Raw genomic sequence first — 20,706 nt, 5'->3', positions numbered from 1 at the left:
CCTGGCACAGATGGAGGTTGGGCCTGGCTGTGGTAGACGGTGTGGTCCATCCCTGGCTGTGATGCCAGGTGTGGCCTTTTGTCAGGCAGCTCAGTCCTCGGGCCTCACGGGAAGGCTCTTGCAGGCAGGCACCATAGTCACTTCTGGAGTTCAAGTCTGGCCCAGGCACTTGCCCTGTCCTAGCCCACTGTCAGGCTCGATGCCATGTCTCATTTTCCTGCTTAGGGAAACAGACGATGGTCAGAAAGTTCTTTTTTTTGTGTGACTCTAACGTAAATACTGGTGTTCTGAGAAGTAAGATTTTTTTCTTTTTGTTCATGGAAATAAGGAGAGAGATAGGAGTTTTAGATAGCTAAGACTGTCTTTAAGAAGTCCCTTCTCCACTTGTAATTTAGAAAGCTGCATTTTAAGTGTGCAGCCTCTTTTTCCCCCCCTCTCCCGGATAGCTGGAGCTCTCTACTCTCCAGGCTGAGCACGGCTCCTCTCTCCTCCTTGAGAACTGGGTTCCTGCTGCTCACAAACACCCTTTGGGCTTAAGGAGTTTTGCTTTGGTGGGTCAGTGGCAAGATAACATGGATCCAGAGACACTGGATTCCTTGATGCCTTCGTGTCACTCTCTAAGCCTCCCTGAGTCTGTCATCTCACCGGCTCCCTTAGGCTGCAGCCCTGACCCCTGAGGTTTTGATGACAGCCCACACAAGGTATGATTTGGAATTTAGCCAGGTAAGCCCTAGTTCCCAAAATACCTCTTCTCTCACCTGACATGCCAGAAGTGTTGCCATTAGATGCATCCCTTCCCCTGACCATGATGGCATCTCATGCTCAGACTAGTCCTGTGCAGTTCACACTGCACCCCTACTTTATAGAGGGGACACCGAGCACCACTTGTTTCCTTGCTCACTTCATGTGGTGGCTTCTCAGCGGTGGGACTTGTCATGGCTGTGTGGGAGGCAGTTGAGTTACCTGGAGAGGCAGGCTTATTTTTAGAAACTCAACTGGGGAGCCAAATTGCAGGCATCCTCAAGGCCGCTAACCAGGGGCCTCACTTTCTGCATCTCCCAGGAACGAAGGGTGGCTCTGGCTGTCTTGTGAGCTATCTCCAACCTCCAGACGGACATCCTTTCCAGGGGCTTGAGGCGGCCAGGTGAATGCTTGGTTGAAGTGGGAACGCTCTGCCTTTGTCTCTCTTGTCTTCTAAATGAGTGAGTCATGAGCCACCTTCCTTGGGCAGACTTCATTTACTTCAGCCCGTAGCAGCGTTTATCCTGTTTTCCCCAAAGTACCTTGGAACTCAGGCCTTTCACCAGGGACCTATCTGCTGGCCTGTTGTGCTGAACCTTTGGTCCAGCTACATCTTCAGGAGAAGACAGGTCTCCTGAAGCAGCCCTACTTAGGGCGAGGGCACTTCCAGGAACAGTGAGGCTGATGGGCCTGGTCCAAGGGTGCTCTCGACAGGGTGGACCGGGGAAGGGGCTGCCTCAGACTGTCAGCCCCATAAGCCCAAGCCCACGCATCCTGGTCTACCTGCTGTGTAGTATTCCTGGAGAGGGGTCTGTAAGACTTGCTTCTTACCCACTCAAAGCAGAACTCATTGTCTGGGAAGGAGGCAGCCAGTCTAGACCTGAAGCCCTGGGCTGTTGAAGAAGAGGCTTCCCTCACAAAGGAGTAAGGTGGCTCTGCTTGGCCTTACCCCTTCCTCAGCCCGGGGGGTTCAGGAGGCATGGAGAAGGCTGAGTGTAGTTGTGGGTAGAAAACTGTTCCCTACTGCACGGTTACGCACGTAACATTGGACTCCTGGCTGTAGCTTACTCTCACCCTGGTCTGGTGATGGCCAGGGTAGTTTTTAGAAATCGGTTTAAAATATCTATCTGTATCTATTTACTGTGTTTTTTCTGAATACGCAAGTGTAAATAGTATAATTTGCAGTGCAAAGTCCTTGGCAATAACTTTATGTTGTATATTATGTTAAAAAAACATTGGGAAACGTGACCACCATGGATTGTCTTTCCCCTCTGGGGCAATGATTACATGTAGGACTTTGAACTTGAAACCTTCGGCGTGGTTGAAGCAGCAACCTGCATGTGTGGACTGTCACCAGTGCCTCACCCAGAGATGCCTGGCTTTCATCCAAAGGGACTCTCTGCCACTCTGACTCCCACAGGCAGCGCCCACACCGTGGCTCCTTCGCACTGACTATGTTGGACTCTGCCATAGACTGACCCTCTTGTCTGGCTGCTGCAATTTGTCTGTAATGCCCTGACATGTTGCATTTTCCCCATTTGGATGAATGAAAATAAAAGCTTCTGTCTGTCTTAAACAGCACTGGGCTGAACTGTTCTGTGCAGGACTTACTCTGGTAAATGAAGGCCCTGACTTGGATGAAAGGGTCAAGTGCAGGACCACTTTCCTGGCCCTCATGACTTTCCAGGTCAGTAAATGTGCTAGGATCTTCCCTTCATGCAAAGGGATGAGGGGCCAAGGCCTAATTCCTGTTTATGGTCCTTAAAACCCTCTGCTTCTCTGCTAATGGTGCACAAGTTTACTCAACCTGAAACTAACCCGGCCCCCTGGGCACAGTGAGTGGTGAGTTATTGATGCTGAGTGAGTGCTGAATCCTAAACTTTAGAATTTACCAGTTGCTTTTCACACACCTCACTCTTCATCCTCACACCTGTTGCCCAGTGTTGGCATTACCCAGACATTACAGATCAGGACACTAAGACTCAGAGGTAAAGGGACTTACCCAAGAGAGGAAAGCTTCTAAATGGCAGTAGCAGTTTGAATCCAAAGCTTAAGCTCTTCCTACTGCTCTCCCGCCATGAGGCTCCTGCAGTTGAGCTGCCCCAGTAACTCAGAGGCTGTCAGTAACTCAGACCACGGTGAGGCCTCTGCCCACCCCCAGGAATGAGGACAAAGAAGGCGTGGTCAGCCCCAAGCCTGCTGCTGCCCTCCAGGTAAGTGGAGAGCTGTGTGGACAAAGGCACTGGGTATTTTTGCTTCACTTTGTAACTCAGGGCCCACCATTTGCCTGCACACCATCACTTGGGGTTTACAACCACACCAGAATTGACTGAACGAAGAGCTGGCTCGGCCAGGCCCACTGCTGCTCCCATGCCCAAGTGCCCTGCTCCCATCCTCAAGCCCAGGTTTACCTTTCTGGGCTTGAGGGAGAGCCAGGCTTTCTTGCCCATGATTGGCACAGTGAACAGCCTGTTGAGTTGGAACTGGGGAGTGGAGAGAGCATTGTTTTTCTTACTCTTGGGCCTTGGAAGAGGAGGTGTGGAGGTGGTGGTACCTGGTAGAAAAGATTGAAATCCCAGCTCTTGTGATCATGGGCAAGCCTTTCACCTTTACTTTCAAATCTGGGAAGAACATCACTGAACTCACAGAGGTGTTCTGACAGCTGGAGGGAGAACACATGAGAAAGGTCAAGAGCCTAACAGAAGCTCAGCAACCCCTTTGAGGTAGGCACTGAAGCCATTGCACAGATAAGGAAAAGAACTTGGAAAAGTTAAGAGACTTTCCAAAGTAAGGTGTGCATCCAAGGTCATGGCCTGGCCTTGAACCCAGGGTTTTGGCCCCAAGTGTCCAGGTGTGCTGCTTGTAGTGAAGGGCTGTGAGAATTTATACCCACCTGCTGCCCACATGGTCATCTTAAAGCAGCCACCCTGCTGGTCACTGGTAGTTAGTTAGAGATGTGGGTTAACATCCTAGCTGTGTGGCCTGGGCCAGGAGCCTCTCTATGGGCCCAATTTCTTTACCTATAAAATGAGGGAAGGATAGAGAACTTAGTGCTCAGTCCTCTTGTTCTGAGAGCAAGTGCCTCAGTCATTCTGTGTGGTCCTAATCCTCATGTCTTTCTTATTCTTCCTTGATTCTCATCACCTCCCAATGAATCTCAGGAGATTTGAATCCCAGTGTCAGAATCAGGCATCTCTCTGAGCAAGTGAAGCACTACAATCTTCTAAACCTCCAGTTTACAGGCTCTAAGAGGCCAAGTGACTCTCCCAGGCCACAGGGGCCCATGTCACCTGCTTATTCCCCTCTGCGTAGACTGGTTTTCACAACTGTTGGGTCCGTGCAGAGCTGGGAGTGGTGGTCTGGGCTTATTTTTAGCTCCTGTGGATTTTCCTTTCCTTCACTCCTCTCATCGCTCAGTCCTGCCACTGGGACTTGGAATTCAGAACAGACTGGTGGTAGCAGTCCTGGGAGACTTTGAGGCAGATGCCTTTTATTCAGAGCTACCTCCTTTCCCCTGAGAATTATTAACAAGGCTCTGGAGATCAGCTTAGGTTCAATAGGGCCTGCTAGTCAGTCCACTGAGCCTGTCGTGTATTTTCACTGACTTTGCAAGCAGCCCTGAGAGCAGAGTCAGCGAAGAAACTGGCCATGGTCAGAACCAGGATCTGAGTTTTCCAGCCTGAAGCCTCATGCCCTTTGCTCTTCCTACCACAGTTCCCTCCCACCACCACCTTTTTTCCCCACTTGGCTCACAGCCAGCCTTCTTAAAACTGCTACTTGCTTGTCTCTGCCCCCCGCCCCGCAGTCTGACCCCTCTGCTGCGCACTCACCTCTGAGTCTGCTTCCAGCCAGGACACCAGCAACTTCCCAGTCACCAAATCTAATGAGCTGTTTCCAGTCCTGCCCTCACCCCAAGGTAGAGCTTGCTCATACTCCTCTCAGGATGCCCACGGCTTTGCTCCCTGCTCCACGTCCTCTCGCTTCGCCCTTGAATGGCAGTTCCTGGGCCTCCATCTAGCCCTTGCTGAATCTGTACATTCCCTGGGCAGCCTTCCTCTCCTAGCTTCAGCTTACATGCTAGACCAGGGGTTCTCAACCAGGGGTGATTTTTCTGTGCCAGGGAACATCTGGCAATACCTGGAGACATTTTTGGTTATGACAATTGGTGTGTGTGGGTAGAGGCCAAGGATGCTGCTAACCAGCTATACTGCACAGGACAGCCCCCCACAATGAAGAATTATCAATCAATAGTGTTGAGGTTCAGAAACCCTATGGTAGAGACGCCCACACAACTCCCGAGTATCTGTAGATTCTGGACATCTCCAACCTGCGTTTCCCAGACTATCTCGGATCCATAAACTGAAAGCTGAAATTTGTCTTCCTGGTGTGTTCTCTCCTTTCTCTCACCTGTTGACTCTCCAGGAATTTTTCTCAAATCTGGCTACCCTATTCTATCACCTCCCTTCAGACTCTACATTTTTCTTCCTCCCAATTTCTTCCTAAAAGATTGACAGGGAACTTCCCAAAGTGTTTTTAAGCAAGTGGCTTAAAACTCTCCAGTGGTTCCCCTTCTCAAACTTCGTGGCCTGGATGGCCCCAACCTAATGATCTAGTTTCACCTCGATCTTCCCGCCTCAGTCAGACTACAGTGCTCCTGTTTCTTCCACCTAAATGTGTCTTCTTGCTCCTCCATCCTCCAAATCCCCTTGTCACTGCAGAAAACTGTCACTACCACTTCACCTCCCTTGCAATTACACATATGCTCCCTGTTCCCACAGGATCCCAAATAGCTGTTACAGCACTCAGCGCTGCAATTATTATTCTCAGTCTGGGTCTCAACATAACTAGGGGCCCTCCCCGAGAGCCAGACCCCATCTGAGTCACTAATCTGATATATGGACTCCTTTCTCTGGGCCAGGGCACAGCTGCAGGGATGAGGATTTCTGCTGAGTCCCTACACTCCTGAACACTGGGACCTTTAGGACTAGAAAAGCCTAGAGTAGGCTGGCCCTTCTGGATTCTTCCCTGGTTGGCCAGGAACGTGGATCCCAGAAGTATGCCCTCCAGCCTGTGAGTGGCAAAGGGATCCCAACTGTGCCCTGGAGCCCCTGCCATGGCCCAGGCCCCTTGGTAGGCACTAGCCCAGCTTTAGTGCAGTGGAGAGAATACAGGGCAGGGGCTCACTCACCACCTTCCCTTCATGGCCTGCATCTCAGCCCGCTTGCATCCAAAGGCTGGGCGTAGGTGGGGTCCTGGAGGGCAGGTCACGCAGGGAGGGGAACCGTAGGGTTGGGAAAGCATTGCTCTTCTTGCTGCAGAGAAGAGGGGCAAGGTGGTAAAGAAGGATGGCAGAAGCTCTGGGAGCCTCATCCCTATGGTGCAAGGGTGTAGGAGGACCACCAGTGAGTAGGAAGAGCTTTCTGAAAGATGTATCTGTCCATGCCACCACTTCAGGCAAGTATAACTGCACCCCAGGTACTCTGACTGCCTTTCTGCTCTTCAGCTGTCTCCCCTGCACATTCACATTTGGGCCTGGAATTCCCTCTCCCTCTGCCTGGTGAGATGCTTTTGTCTTTCAAGGCCTAACCACACATTTACCTCCTATAAGACTTCCCTAAACCTCAGACCCACACTGTCTCACCCGTTCCCACAGCACTTGAGTCTTCAGAGAGGGGCAATGCTCATGATGAAGGCAGAGGCATCAGCCTCCCAGAGGACAAAGCCTGTGTCTCCTCTCGCCGCACATGGCCTGGCACACCTTAGCTGCTCAGTAAGCGTCTGAACGGACGAAGCGGAGGCGCTGCCTGATGCTCACACACATCTATTTGACCACACACGGAGAGTGGTCTTCTCTGACTGCTTGTGGGAGGGCGGAAGAGGAAGGCAGGGGCACGTAATGATAAAACTGATTTTTACAAAGCAACGCTGTTTGTACCAAAATATTTAATGGATATGCTGTTAAAATAAAACCAACAAAAGAAATAGTAATACAACTTTACTGGTTTATATTTCAATTCATAAAGTTGACACACTGAAACTACCCTAGCACAATATCCACGCACCTAGTTTTAGATGGGCTTACAGCTGTTTTGGTAACCAAACAAGAAAGACACAGAAAGCCATGGAGGGGATCCCAGTTTTGGGGGGAGGGGGTTGCCACATGTTACCTCCCTTATCACAGATGACCTCAGCAAGCGTTAGTACAGCCAACAGGAAAAGAGATACAAAACAACCCAAGTGTCTTTATATACAAACCAGTGCCTCTTGTAACCAGCTACCTCCACACTGCACGCGGAGAAGACGACAAAATCATCTGCAAGACAGTCAGTCAGCATATCACTATATAAATTAAAAGTCTAAGTTATTTTTTTTAAAAAAAGGTGCTAAAACCTCCCTTCCATAGTTTTGAAGTGAGAACTTGCAGCCCATCTGAACAGTGAGGTTCACATCCAGCCACCTCTGGAGAGGGCCCAGGGGCCCGGGGAGGGAGGGACACAGGCCAGCAGCACGGGGGCCTCTCGGCATGTGCGTCCCACACATACTCACATTCACACAAACACACACGCACACCTCAGTGTCTTTCTCACTTGTACAACCTGTTGTGCAAAAACACTAGGAACCTCGAAGTGAGGGAGCTCTTTAAGGCTCTCATAACGGCAGGGAGGAGAGCAGAGCCCAGCAAACCTTGAGTGAAATTAAGTGCCCAAGTAACCACATAATTAAGTTGTGTAGATCAGTCCTAGTCTGGGAGTTAAACACTGTCAATTGGGTGCATTGGGAAAAGATAGTTTATATATATATAATATATATATATATGTACACACACATGACACATTAAGCAAAATAAGATTTGTCCACATTATGATTAACCCAGTCTCACAGTCGGTCAAGTCATCCACCCCAGCCCTGTGAAGTCATTTTGGCAGCTAACACTAAAAAACAACAGGAACTATGAGAGTTGCATAGAATTGATCAGAAATGTGAATAACGCCAAACCAAAAACCTGTGCATTGTATAGTTTAACAAAACTAGGTGGCTTCAACTACAAGAATGAAACCCTCCTGTTTAAAACAAAGTGCTTCTCCATGTCTACCTGGAGACCCTCTGCTGGCACTGAAGCAGATAAGAATTTGAGTTACTGATCCCCTGGCACCCACCCCCCCCACCAATATATATAATATGTATATTAAAAAAAAAAAAAAAGATTAAAGGTTTAGAAAAAAACCAACAGCCTGAAGGATCCCCAAACTCTGATATTGTCAACTCAGCCTCCGAGCTGGGTGAGGTGGTGACCTACGCTGGGAAGAGGCCTGGAGGTCACACCGAGGAGTGCTTTTCTCGAGTACATCCAGAGCATCCGTTGAGCTAGCAGGCCTGTTAGTATCAGTAGTTAGGAGAGCCTTACCCCAGAGGCTGCCTGCTACATGAGCTCTGGTCCAATGACCTACCAACATGCTTCTATGGATCTGACTTAGGTACATTCTGGTCCTGGGACATGTCACAGAATCACACATCTGGCCAAAGAAGGCAACAAACGGTGTCGTGTTTTCTGAAGGTGTCTGGAGGCAGCAGCTGCTCTCAGCAAGTCTCTTTCCCTTGAACCCCAGTTGCCGTCTTGATGGAGCTCAGCGTTCGGTTAAACCATGTCTTCTTGGCTGCCTGTACCTCATTTAGGGCAAGGCCTAAATGGTGCTCCAAGTCCTGCAAAAGGAACAATGTACATGAGGATGCTGGGCTCCAGTGTCAACGACAGTGCCTGCCCAGAGCTGAGCCAAGACAGGAATTCAATCTATTTACTCTTGAGAGGCCTCTAGAAATTCCCCCAGTCTCAAACTGGCATAGAAAGATCTGGAATGCTTAAAGCTTTGGGATCTTTCCTAGTTAAGACCTCACTTCTTGCCTTGTCTATTTATTGAAACAGCCTCCTACCTGAGTGTCGCCCTTTCCTGTCCACCCACTGCACACAAGGCAGACAGAACTAATGCTCTAGCTGACTGCATCATTAATTTCCAGCAAGAACCTTTAAAGTCTAGACTCCCTAGCAAGGCATTTGAGAGCTTCACAATCTGGGCCCACAGACTCTCTTCCAGCTCAGTGCCCACCTCCCCCTCTACTTCCTGAAGCTCCTTACTGGGCAGGCCTTCTCCTCTCTCTGTGCTGCCAAACATGCCCCTCCCTCCACCAGGAATGCTCACTGTTCTTTCTCTTCTGCAGCTGCAACCCCTGTTCACTCTTTGATCATAGCTCAGATACTGCTGACTTGGTGATGCCTTTCCTGATTGTCCTGGACAGTCACACAAGCCATGTCTTAGCTTCGCACCCCAGCAACTGGAACAGGGCCTGGCAACGAGCAGATGCCCAGTGAATGTGTGCAATGCAAGAGACCAGGCCCTAAGCTTTACTCCTGAACTTGGTTCCTTCCACAAACAGTGCTTAGTGCCTACCTTGTGCCCAGTATTGGTGCTAATGGAACTGGCCATGCAGTATAAAGATGACCAAATCAGGAATGGAGGCTCAAATAAATTTAAGTAATATGCTCAAAGTCACAAAGCTAGTTAAGTGTTGAAAACTGGGACATAAAAGCTCACATAAAAGCTTCACATTTATGAAGCCCTCAGACACTGTGCTGGTGAGCCCTTTCGTGCATTATCTTATTTAGTCCTTAAAGCAAACTATCAGATAAGGACCTTCATCATCTCCATTTGCAGATGAGGAACGTGAGGTGTAAAGAGGTTGCTAATTAACCCAAGGTCAAAGAGTTTGGTGGTGCGGCTGTAATTTCAAAGTATGTGTTCTCTGCTCCAACAAAAAGATTCCAAGCTTGATGGATAATTCTCATTATGAGCAAGTCCAATCCTTAGGACAGGACAAATACTAATTAAACATCCAGTGGTAAATAAAAAGTAATGGGCTTCTTCCCATGAGGATTATGGTCAAAGTTGAAAAGGGGAAAAAACTCCAAACCATAAAGATCATTTCCAGGTTTCCAGCCCACACTAAGAGATCTAGCCCACAGGCAGGTCCGAGTCCCACTGTACCAAGAGCAGAGGCAGCACTGCTCATCGGGGTGGGGCAGGGGCCCAGGCTGTTACCTGTATCTTACACTCAGCTTCCACCAACTGCAGCTTGGTTTGTGCCAGTTCGAGTTCCATCTCTCTCAGCTGGTTCTTGAGTGTCTCCTTCTCTTCATCTGTGTCCTCATCTAAAACTTCCTTAGCTGAGCTGATGCCCTTCACACGCCCTTCTTTATTGAAAAATTCCCGGCAGCGCTCACAGTCATCCACTTTTTGCTGAAATTGAACATCAGATGTGAAGAAGCAAAGAAGAGAAACTGACCCTTTAGGAAGGTGTGAGCATCTCCTTTCTGGGAAGCCAGGAGACGGCTGCTTGGTTGAGCACTACAGCTTCTGAAAAACTGGCCAGTTGCCTATTGGAAAAGCCACCTGGTATTATATACCAAAAGCAATAAAAATATTCTTGTCTTGATCCAGTAATCTGACTGCTAGGAACCTCGGATAAAAAAATGAAGAAACCATGACAAGATAAAGATTTATGTACAAGGATTTTCAGTGCAGAATTAGAGGAAAAAAGGAGGAGGGGGCTAATTCTCTAGCAACTGGGAGAAATTAAATCCACTGTGCTCTCTTTATACAAGGAAGTATGCAGCCTCTAAAAAGTTTTGGAGGAATTCTTCATAACCTGGTAAAATGGTGAAATGCTGGGTGAACTAGGACACAAAAATGTATATAAAGTACGGTTAAAAGTATACACCATATTTCATCAAAATATGATGCCACTGACTGTAGGAAACATCATTTTATGCTCCTCTAAGAAAATATTCTGTCAATTAAACCACAGAAAGCCATCAGTTATAAAACACATCCCAATTTCAGAGATGTAAATGTAAAAAAAATGTGTATCTCAGGATGAAAGAAATTGTATTTATGTTAAAGTAAACACAGAATAAAGACTGAAAGAATACACATCAAAGTGTTAAACAGTGTGATGATGTTATCTGTGGGTGGTAAAGATTGTTTTTTTTTCTTGTTTACTCTTATTTTAAAAATTTTCTACAATGAGCATTATTAGTTTTAGAATCAGAAAATGAAATATATTTAAAAAATAGATACTGCTGGTTAAACATGACTTATGATGGAGGCCAGTGTCATCTTGCTCCAGGTAAAATGTTGTTTTGTGTAAACATGGCTGTGAGCACAGAACTCGTCCACATTCCTGTCCAGTGATTTGTAAATATGCCAGTAAAGCATCTTTCAGCAAATTACTCATCTTAGTAAAATTTGATAAGTACTCTAATACAGGTACAGCTTAAAGAAAGAAAGCACTAAGTTACAAAAGCCTCCAAACTGGCAACAAAACATTAAAAAGTTCAAGTCCTCATTGTATGTGGATCCGTCAAAATAGAAGGCATTGAGCTCAGAGGGGAGTGTCCCCAATTCTACAGAACAAATCAGACCACATGGTCCTGCGCTCTGCACCCCACCTCAAGCAAAATCTATCACCTGCAGGGCTCCTTCACCTCTGTGAGGTGCTGCAGCATCACCTGCCACTGACAACATTCAGAAATTTGGGGGCATGTGTATTATTTTTTACAGTCAAGTGATCCAGACGAAGATGCTACACAAATTTATAAGGGAAATGGGCACTGGTATTTTGAGATTTAAAGCCAGAGCTCTTTTGGCTTCCTGTGTATTCTCTTCCAGAGGGGACAGGCATAATACCAGTTGTTAGTTACTGAGCCTGGCCACAAAAGGTGCCTTATCAGGTGCTTGTCGACTTCTCTCACTTTTGCAATCAAAGTAAACTGGCCCCTTCCAGAATCTCTTGTGCTCAATACAGCCACAAAATCAACTAGGTGATATAAAATCTCTTTGGTAAAGGAAGACTTACCCGAATTTTCTCAATTTCTACTTTATTAGCTGTCTGCTGCTTCTCCAATCTTTCACTCAACTGAGAACAAATCTAAAGAAATAAACGTAATATAAAATGACAATCTCTTGAGCAGTGTCATCATCTGCATGATCTGGGCTCATGATGAATCCTATAGTGGAAGCCGGACTATTGCTGAGTGGAATTAAGACAGTACCAAACAGGCTGCCACTGTGCGGGAGGGCGTGTGAGTTGACGGATGCACAGAAGTTCCTCTGGCTGTGCCATGTCTGCATCCATTGGCCTGGGATGTGCAGGAACGCATCAGTGCCACGCTCGATGGCCAACAGTTTATAAACACTTGCCAGACTCATGAGGCAGCAAGAGATTCCAGTGTAGGAAGGAACAAGACTGATTCAGTTATGTTCTTAAAACTCAACCAGCCAGGGAGAAAACTGGCTCTACATCACACGACCATACATGAACATAAGGCCACGATTCTGAATCTGAAATGCTCCCAAGAACATAGTGTGGTCTTCATTTATTAAATGCCTACTTACATGCTGGGCACTATGCCAGGTGCTCTACAAACATGATCTCATGGAATCCTCACAATGTTCCCCCCAAGAGTGATTATTTCCCTTATTTTACAGTTGAGAATCAGTGAGGTAAATTGTCCAGTGAAGGGAAGGAACTTGTCAGTACAGGGGCAGAGCCAGGGAGTATATGGGTGTGAAGGGGATACACTTCATCCAGGCAGGCAGGGTTTCCAGAGTACACGACCCAGCTCCAGGATGTGCGGACCCACCTGCTTGTAGTCACCGATGATAGAACTGTTTTTTTTAATCTCAGATTCTGCCTTGTCGAGTTCCCGACGACACATTTCTTTTAACTGCATACATTTAAAAAAGCAAGAGTGAATGTTTTAAGGGAAATATAAAGGAAGCTCTGGCAGTAACTGCTTCATGCTGGGCTTTCCAAAAAGTGCCTGACCTAACTCTGGAAGGGTCCTAATCCACCTACCTTCTTCCCACACCCTCGGCAGTACTAATCCCTGTTCTGGATGCCAGGAGAGGGAGAAAACAGTTGAAACTTCTGAGAAGTTTCAGACTTTCAACCCCATTTCAGACTGGAGCGTCTGCTGAAGTTCCTCCCTGCCAGTGCCACCCGACCTATGGACCCGAGCCGAGCGAACGCAGGTAGAAGAGGTCATCAGAGGCTGCCACTTCTCTAGGACCTCAGGGTTGATGCAGCTCTCCCTCAGGCAGTCCTGACTGAGACTGGAGGCTGTCACTGTTATGGAGAACCACGGGGGCAAGAAGGGGCTTGCTCCAGGGCACGCAGCACCCAAAGCTCTTCCCATGGCTGCAGGTCTGTGCTCGCAGTGACTGTGGAGAGCTGGCTCAAGACAAGCCTTCCAGAGTCTGCTCGTTGGGGGAGATGTCAGTGGGCAGGTAGGGGAAGAGCCAGATGTTAGTATGACGTCTGCTTTCTCTCTGCAGAAATGCTAACCCTTCTGTTTGTCACACTCAGATGCTGACACATGGGAATTTCTCCTGCCCCAATGAAGGATGGGCTTTGTCCACTGTCTCCTCCTACGCTTTAATTATTAAGAACCATTATGCTTTACACAGTAAATAAAAAAGGCTTTTGGAGAGAAACTGAAGCCAGCCGGCTCCTGGTTCTCCAGTGCCAACAGGAAGGCAGCAGCTGAACTCCCAACTCGAAAGCATTTGCAAGACACAAAGAATGTGGGAGGGGTGAAGCTCCCCTTACCTGAGCAGACTCTTCTTCCAGCCGTCTTTTCTCTTCTTCTGCATCAATCAACTTCTGTTTGGTCATAAGCAGCTCCTTATTCAGTGCATCTGCCTTTTCCTCAGCCTGAAACATTTAAGAGACGCTGTTACAGAACAAGAATTGAGAAGTGGAAAGGGTCTGAATTACCCAGCACAATCTCATTTTAAGATGATGGGGAAACTGTGATCCAGAGAGGTAAAATGATATACCCAAGGTCACCCTGAGACTAGACTCATGCAGAAGTGCCTGGCCCAGTCTCTTGCATAGAGGCAGTGCAGGGCAGTGGTTAGCAGCTCAGCCTTCAGCATCAGACGGCCTGGGCTCACCTCCCATGGTTCCTTGACCATGTGCCACTTGGACAAATCACTGAGAACCTCTCTGAGCTTCATGCTCTTCATCTGGGGGACAAGGCATGGAAAGGACTCAGCATAGTGCCTAACATATAGTAAACACTCAGTAAAAGGTAGCTGTCATTATCATTAATAATAAGAATAAATTCTGGTTTTCTTCCTCCAAACTCTCAGTATTTCCTCTGCTTCATCAAATAAGTTATGCATTTTGCTCTCGTCGTCACCTGATAAAGGAGGCCACCCCATTCCTGGCATTCTTTTTATCATCTGAAATGGCTGTCCTCTACCCTAGTTTTTTCCTAAAGCATGCAAAGGTCTGGTGGGCAGACCTGAGGGTCCAAGTGAAAATGATACACCTGGGCCTGACGTAAGAGTCCCTAACACTGGGCATTGCAAAGATAACCGAAGAATGAGCGACTGTAGCATGTTAGAGGGCGGTCAAGGAAATGGGGCAGAGCTCCTAGGTACAGAGTACTAGACATAGAGGGTCTCCGCCGGCTCCTTATATACAACCTCCTTTGACAATGGATGGTGGTTTCCCTGAAATTCAACAGCATTTCTGATGTCAGCTAAAGCGGTGTGTCTGAGCCCTGGCACTTTCCACTACAGCACATTTCCTCTGACGTTATCTCTTCTTTGGGAGGAACAGGTTCCAGAGGGCTGGGGCCTTAGATGGAGAACTGAGAATGGCATCATATGCAAACTCAAAAGGCCATTAATTACTGGCAAACTGCACACACATGCAATTAAATGGGGTCCTAGAGGTAGGCCTGTCCTTTCTGGTGAGTAGTTTATCATTTCCTTTTATAGCTCAAACCCAAGAAGCCCCAATCAAAAGGGAGATTTGAATCAAACAGAGGAAATAAGTAGTAAGGAGAATGAGGTCCTGTTAAAGATTCTGATTTATGCACCTCGCTTTATTGTGCTTGGCAGATTTTTTACAAGACCCTCCACCAGCAAAAAGATTACAACTCGCTGAAGGCTCAGAGGATGGTTAGCATTGTTTTGCAACAAAGTATTTTTTAATTAAGGTATGTACATTGTTTTTTTAGACATAACGCTATTGCACATTTAACAAACTACACTACAGCATAAATGTAACTTTTATACCCACTGGGAAACCAAAAAATTTGTGTGACTTGCTTTATTGGCAGCATCTGCGTCACTGAGTGTTCATTTTATTGTGGTGGTCTGGAACTGAACCTGCAGTATCCCCAGGGTGTGCCTGTACCTCTCCCTTCTCTCCCTTGGACTTGGTTAACGTCTTCTAAGCAGTACTTTGGAGACTGTGGCACATATCTATTCTCTCATTTACTCATCATCACTACCATGGTCGATAATGATTAATACTAGGACTGATTCTAAAAAGTATGGGATAGCCAGGTCATGAACTAGGTCTTCTAACTCAAGAATCTTCCCTGGCCACCCTGACTCCCCAACTTATTAAAAAGTTAGGTGGGGAGGTGATTTCCCCAAGCTCTATGTAGCACAGCGGGAATGTGAAACCAGGTCGCCTGACATTAAGCCCAGCATTTGTGCCATCACTCCAAGAGCTGACTCTCAACTCTGTGCCAACAGGAAGGTGCACAGAGGCTACTGGCCTGACCAAACTAGGGTCCTCTACTGGAACCACACTCACTGCACAACCATTCTATTTACATAAGCATATGAGGAGAGAACATCTGGTGATAATAACAGACTTCCACTTCTGGTCATGAGGGACTAACAGGGACCAGATTTACCCTCCCATTGTAAACAAAAAACTGGACAAAATATATAAAACCACAGTTTTCAGACATTGGAAACAATAAACGTAGAACTGTGGTTCCTGGAGAAAGAAAACAAACAAGGTGAGTCCTACTACCGTCCTGGGTTTCTGCCTAGAGGTACATTCTAGACCAAGGAGCAGGGTGAGGGGTTCCAAACAGCATGCTTCAAAGGGTTAAGGAGGCAGAGTTAGGTGGTCAGAGATGCTGAGGTGGCTGGAAGCTGTGAAGCAGAGCTCTGGAGATGAGAGAGCTCCAGAACAGCTAAAAAGGCAATAGAGGAGATAAAATGAAATCATGAAAATACCCAATTAAACCAAAGAAGGCAGAAAAGGAGGAGAAAGAAAAAGCAAATACAACAAAAAGAGAACAAATAGCAAGAAAACAATACCCTTTACAGTAGATTAAAATACGTGCAAGTCTTATAAACTGAAAACTAAAAAACAATGTTGATATTGAAAAAGACCTAAATAAATGAAAATTACAACATTCTTGGATTGGAAGGTTCAATTATTGTTCAGATGTTAATTCTCCCCAAATTGACTTATGGATTCAATGCAACCCCACTCAAAATCTCAGAAGACTTTTATTTCCAGAAGTTGACAAACTGATTCTAGTATTTATATAGACATGCAAATGACTTTAAAAACAACAACAAAGTTGGAGCACTCACATGATCTGATTTTAAGACTGTAAAGCTACAGTAATTAAGACAGTGTGGTGCAGGTATAAGGACAGACATATAGATCAATGCAGCAGATACAGATTGAGGAGATCCATACATATACAATCAATTGATTTTTGATAAAGAGGCCAAAGTAATTCAATGGGGGAAAGTTTAGCAACAATCCTGCTCAACGTCACAGAACCAGTGTGTAGTGGAGCCACAATTCCAATCCCAGCAGGTGGGCTCCTAAGTCTGTTCCCTGCACTCTCACATTACACTGTCTTTATGTAGGCAGCAACCACGCCCGAGGGGAGTCAGGTATGGTTCCATCAGCCCTGTGCCATGCGCCTTGCATACGTTCCCTCTCAGCCTTCAGCACCAATGTCAGGTGTGGGCATTATCCCTTTTCACAGAGGAGAAAGCTTGGGTGGGGTCACCTAGGGACTCGGTGGCTGACCAAGAATTTCTCCATAGCTGCTGTATAACGAGTAACGAAAGTGACAGGTGAAGAATAACAAAAGTGATGTAAAATCAACTGGAAATACAAAGAGGGTTCCTGAAGGCCTATAAGCCACATACCAGTGTCTTCTCTGGGATGCAAAAAGGGAAGAGTTGAAAGGAATGAAGTTCTTTCAAAAACCTGACTGAGTCCCTAAAGTCAGAAAAAGGTGAGAGGACCCAACATCCCGCACTTCAGAACCTAGTTGCTTTTCAGTCATGATTCAAAAGAAATGAGAGAAGACTAACTCAGAAAGGCACTTGAAGTTTAGTGTGGGAAAAGGTCTGTCTTCTCAGCACTGTTGATGGCTGAAGGACGGGACCCCAGTTTGATACTCCTGTGCCCTAAAGACAACAGGGACCTTGTTCCTCCAAGTCAAGTTAGGAGTGTAAGCACTGGAGTCAGGCCACGTGGGTTTCAATCTGAGGGCTCTGCCACTGACTAGCAGTGTGACCTGTGTAAGATATTCAACTGCTTTTGGCCTCAGTTTCCTCATCAGTAAAATGGGGATCATAATTATATTCCAATACAATAGGGGATCATAATTATATTCCAACACAATAGAGATTGTTTTGAGGGTTTGATAAAATAATAAATACAGAGCACTTAGTGTAGTGCCTAGTACTCGGCAAGTGCTCAAGAAACGTTCTCTGTTCTGTGTCAGTATCACTGGTCCTCCTCAACTCATGTTTTTGGTGTAGTTTTGACATCAAATCATAGCTTCTTGTTCCATATTTATTTTGGAGACAGTGTGGCTGTGTAGAAAAAGCCTAGACATTCCAGTTAGGTGGGCCTGGGTTAGCTTCCTGGCTCTGCTTCTTCCTGGGAGCTTTGATCTCTCTGAGTCTCAAGCTTCATGATTGTTAAAAAGAAATCCTCATCCATAAATGGGTCTCATGTTATTGTTCTTACAAAGCTGAGGTACGGATAAGAGATATTAGAGTTTAGCAAAGTGCTTATCACAGTGCCTGTCACATAGATCAGCAGTAAATGGGAATTTATGTTATTTTTATTGTTTCTCACTTCTGATATCAGGAATGTAACCTAGTTCTTTGACCACTGTGTCAGGATAAGACAACTTGAAAAAAGGTTTGCACTAATTAGGGGCAGGCTTCAAGAACATGAGAAGTCTATGATCCACCTTAAACTAGTGGAACATCAGTGTTATTACTGGGCCTGGCAGACTGGAGAATGGAAGAGCTCAAACTAAAAATCCACTTGGAATTTTAGCTTAAGCTGCCTCTCAATATAATTTCATTGTAGAACACAAAGCTCCTGTCTAGGATCCATTTTCTTTTCTTTTTCTTTTTCATCTCCTTTCTGCATGATCTATAGCTGCTATGAGAGCCATCTTAAGTGTACAGGGTAGCTCTGCTTCAGGAGCCCCTGCTCAATGTACAGCTGCTCCCTCCACTCACTTGGCAGAAATGCCTCAACGGTGAGGGAAAGATTCACGTAGCACTTCTACAAAGAACAGAGGGTATGCTGGGAATCTGCACCTTAGGGAGGAAACTCAAACTTGATGGGCAGACTGTGGTAAACCAAAAAGCAGTGAGATCTCCAGGTTCCGGTTACTGAAGGCTAATAACCTTGAAACACCCTCCCTGCAAAAATTGGAAAAAGGAGCCCTTCCAGTTACCTGCAGCTATCTGTAGCTGACAGGCAGACACAGAGAGAGAACTAACACTGCCTGTGTCTGTTTTTGGTTTTTTTTTTTTTTGGTGGTGCTTTTCACATACACCAAATCATGTAATTCTCACTTTATCCTGGGACACAGCTATTATTCTACTGCCCCACATTTTACTCTACTTGAAACTAGAATAGCTTGTATTAGAATCCAGGTCTGTTCAAAAAAAAATTTTTTTTTTTTACTCCATTATTCTCTTTCTAAAGAGAAGTAATAAGAACTGGTAGATACTGCCAGCACTCTCTCTTCATCTAATGTATGAACCACTTTGAGAATCTAATGAAAGCAAAGACTTCCAAAAAAATATAGTACACAATATTTTCATACACGTTTGGTGGATGCCAAGGACCTTACGATAGATCCTATGGGGTTGAATATATCATGTTAAGTCCCCTGTAAACCCTCTGAGGGTGTTTTGAGCCTATCTCTGGAACCTTAGGAAATCCAGGAGCAGAAAAATAACCTTAGGAGCCTGACAGGGAAATCTAAGTCAGGTGTTGGCAAATTTGGTCCATGCACCAAACCCAGCCTGCCACCTATTCTTGTCAATAAAGTTTTATTGGAACACAGCCATGCTCATTCGTTTACTTATTGTCTATGACGACTTCTGCACCAATGGCAGAGTTACATAGCTGCAAGAGAGACCATATGGCCCACAAAGCCTAAAATATTTACGATCTACCCCTCTACAGAAAAGCTTGCCAACCTCTGACCTAAACTATGAATGAGAGACTACATTCTTCTAAGGGAAGCTTGTAGTATAGAAAATGGACAAACACCCTGCCAGGAAAGCCATCATCTCAAACGTTTTAAGATTAGGAGAAGCAAGGGAAAACAGAACATCTGCCAATAGAAAGTACTGATGAAACTGCAAGCTGCTGAGGCAATGAGCTTGATCACAAGTGGCAATGCTTACTCAACAGGCACATGATATGCAAGATAACAAAATCTCTTCCCAGTCTTAGGGGAAGTTAAGGAAATTGTAATGATTAAATGCTACTGCCAATTGTGACAGCATAAAAATTATCCAAAAGGTCTCTCAATCAAACAATGTTTGGAAAGGAGTTCAAGGACTGCGTGTATGATGAGAGAAGAATGTGGTAAGGAGAGTTTAATGAGATAATCGATAATCCCAGAAGGAAAGGAGGGAAGTAATACTGATGGAGCGAGTTGTATCATGAGAGGGAAACTCTGTAGGTAACTAACTAGAACAACAAACACAAAAATTCAAGAATTTCACTTCAGAGAGAAGTCAAGTGTTTCAACAGAACCTGTCCCTTCAGATGAGCTACACTTACATTATCCAGGTCCTTTCGCAGTGCTATCTTGCTGGTCACCAGCTCATGGGCTAAGTCATCGTTTTCCTGTTCCAACCTCATGTTAGCTTCTTGTAGGCGCCTATTCTCCCGCTGAAAAGTAGAAAGAAACCAGTTACAGACACATAAATGTCAAATGGAAATGACAATTTCTCAGGACTAACCCTCAAAACTAATTTCTGAGTCTTATGGAAAACATGGGAGATGTGTCTGGTCTTAATGTGCTACCAACAATTTATTTCCTATCTCCACAGAGAAATACTTAACTGATTCAAGTGACTGTGTCAGGCACTACTGCTTATTAACTGTGATGAAAGAACACTGAACTGCAACCAACTAGGCAGCTGGTTTGAAGCAAAACAGATCTTGGTTTCTCATTTGCAAACTCAAACTGAAACTTGAACCTAGATATAGTGGAACTGAATTTTAACAAGAACTCAATGAAGCTAGCTGCAGGCACAATTATCTGAAAGGCTGAAAGCTCTTCACATCACCTAGGCCATAAGCAAACAAACCTCAAATCGCTCGATGGGGTCTTCTTGTTGCGCCTGCTGTTCCCTCATGGTGTGATACTCTTTTTCATATTTTTTCAACTTCTTCTGACTAATCTGTAGGATAAACCACAGCACAAATTAAAAGTATCAGAAAGTGTTGGGGACTTCAGGGCCTGCACTGTAGACCAAGACCTTTGCTGACCTGGGCATCCTTAGTCACTATGGAAGTGGTGTTCCTATTTTTGGAAGAAAATCATCAAAATGGGGCATAAGCTGTGTCCAGTATTCTGTTGGTGATAATTGGTTCCTAAGGTTTTTACTAATAGTTAGAATGAACACCTTACAGATAGCCCTTCCTACCTGAGTTTGGTAGGGTCCTGGGTCCTACTGTTCCTAATCACCATCATCTTCATCCACCATTTTATTTAGCACATACCAGCATTGCTGTTTTAAATCTGTGACCTCAAGACACCTCTACAAGGTACAGTATTATCATCCTCAT

At 45.7% G+C, this 20,706-nt stretch overlaps 1 protein-coding gene across 6 annotated transcripts in view; it reads right to left on the bottom strand.

Moving 5' to 3' along the window:
- Nucleotides 1-6,665: 6,665 nt before the first annotated feature.
- RABGAP1 (RAB GTPase activating protein 1) overlaps nt 6,666-20,706 on the bottom strand; it is a 159,525-nt gene continuing 145,484 nt past the window's right edge. For all 6 annotated transcript variants that reach the window (XM_058523986.1, XM_058523985.1, XM_058523983.1 and 3 more), the window contains 7 exons: nt 20,226-20,318; nt 19,693-19,803; nt 13,405-13,509; nt 12,437-12,520; nt 11,650-11,721; nt 9,834-10,031; nt 6,666-8,442 (listed from right to left, as the gene is read on the bottom strand). In XM_058523986.1, coding sequence (XP_058379969.1) covers nt 8,320-8,442; nt 9,834-10,031; nt 11,650-11,721; nt 12,437-12,520; nt 13,405-13,509; nt 19,693-19,803; nt 20,226-20,318 — 786 coding nt within the window. In that variant the 3' untranslated portion in view covers nt 6,666-8,319. The remainder of the gene's footprint in view (nt 8,443-9,833; nt 10,032-11,649; nt 11,722-12,436; nt 12,521-13,404; nt 13,510-19,692; nt 19,804-20,225; nt 20,319-20,706) is intronic.

The sequence above is a fragment of the Diceros bicornis genome, chromosome 28 (assembly GCF_020826845.1).
Source record: "Diceros bicornis minor isolate mBicDic1 chromosome 28, mDicBic1.mat.cur, whole genome shotgun sequence".
NCBI lineage: Eukaryota > Metazoa > Chordata > Mammalia > Perissodactyla > Rhinocerotidae > Diceros > Diceros bicornis.
Note: the sequence above shows the minus strand (reverse complement) of the source record. Positions and strands in the feature narration are given on the sequence as shown.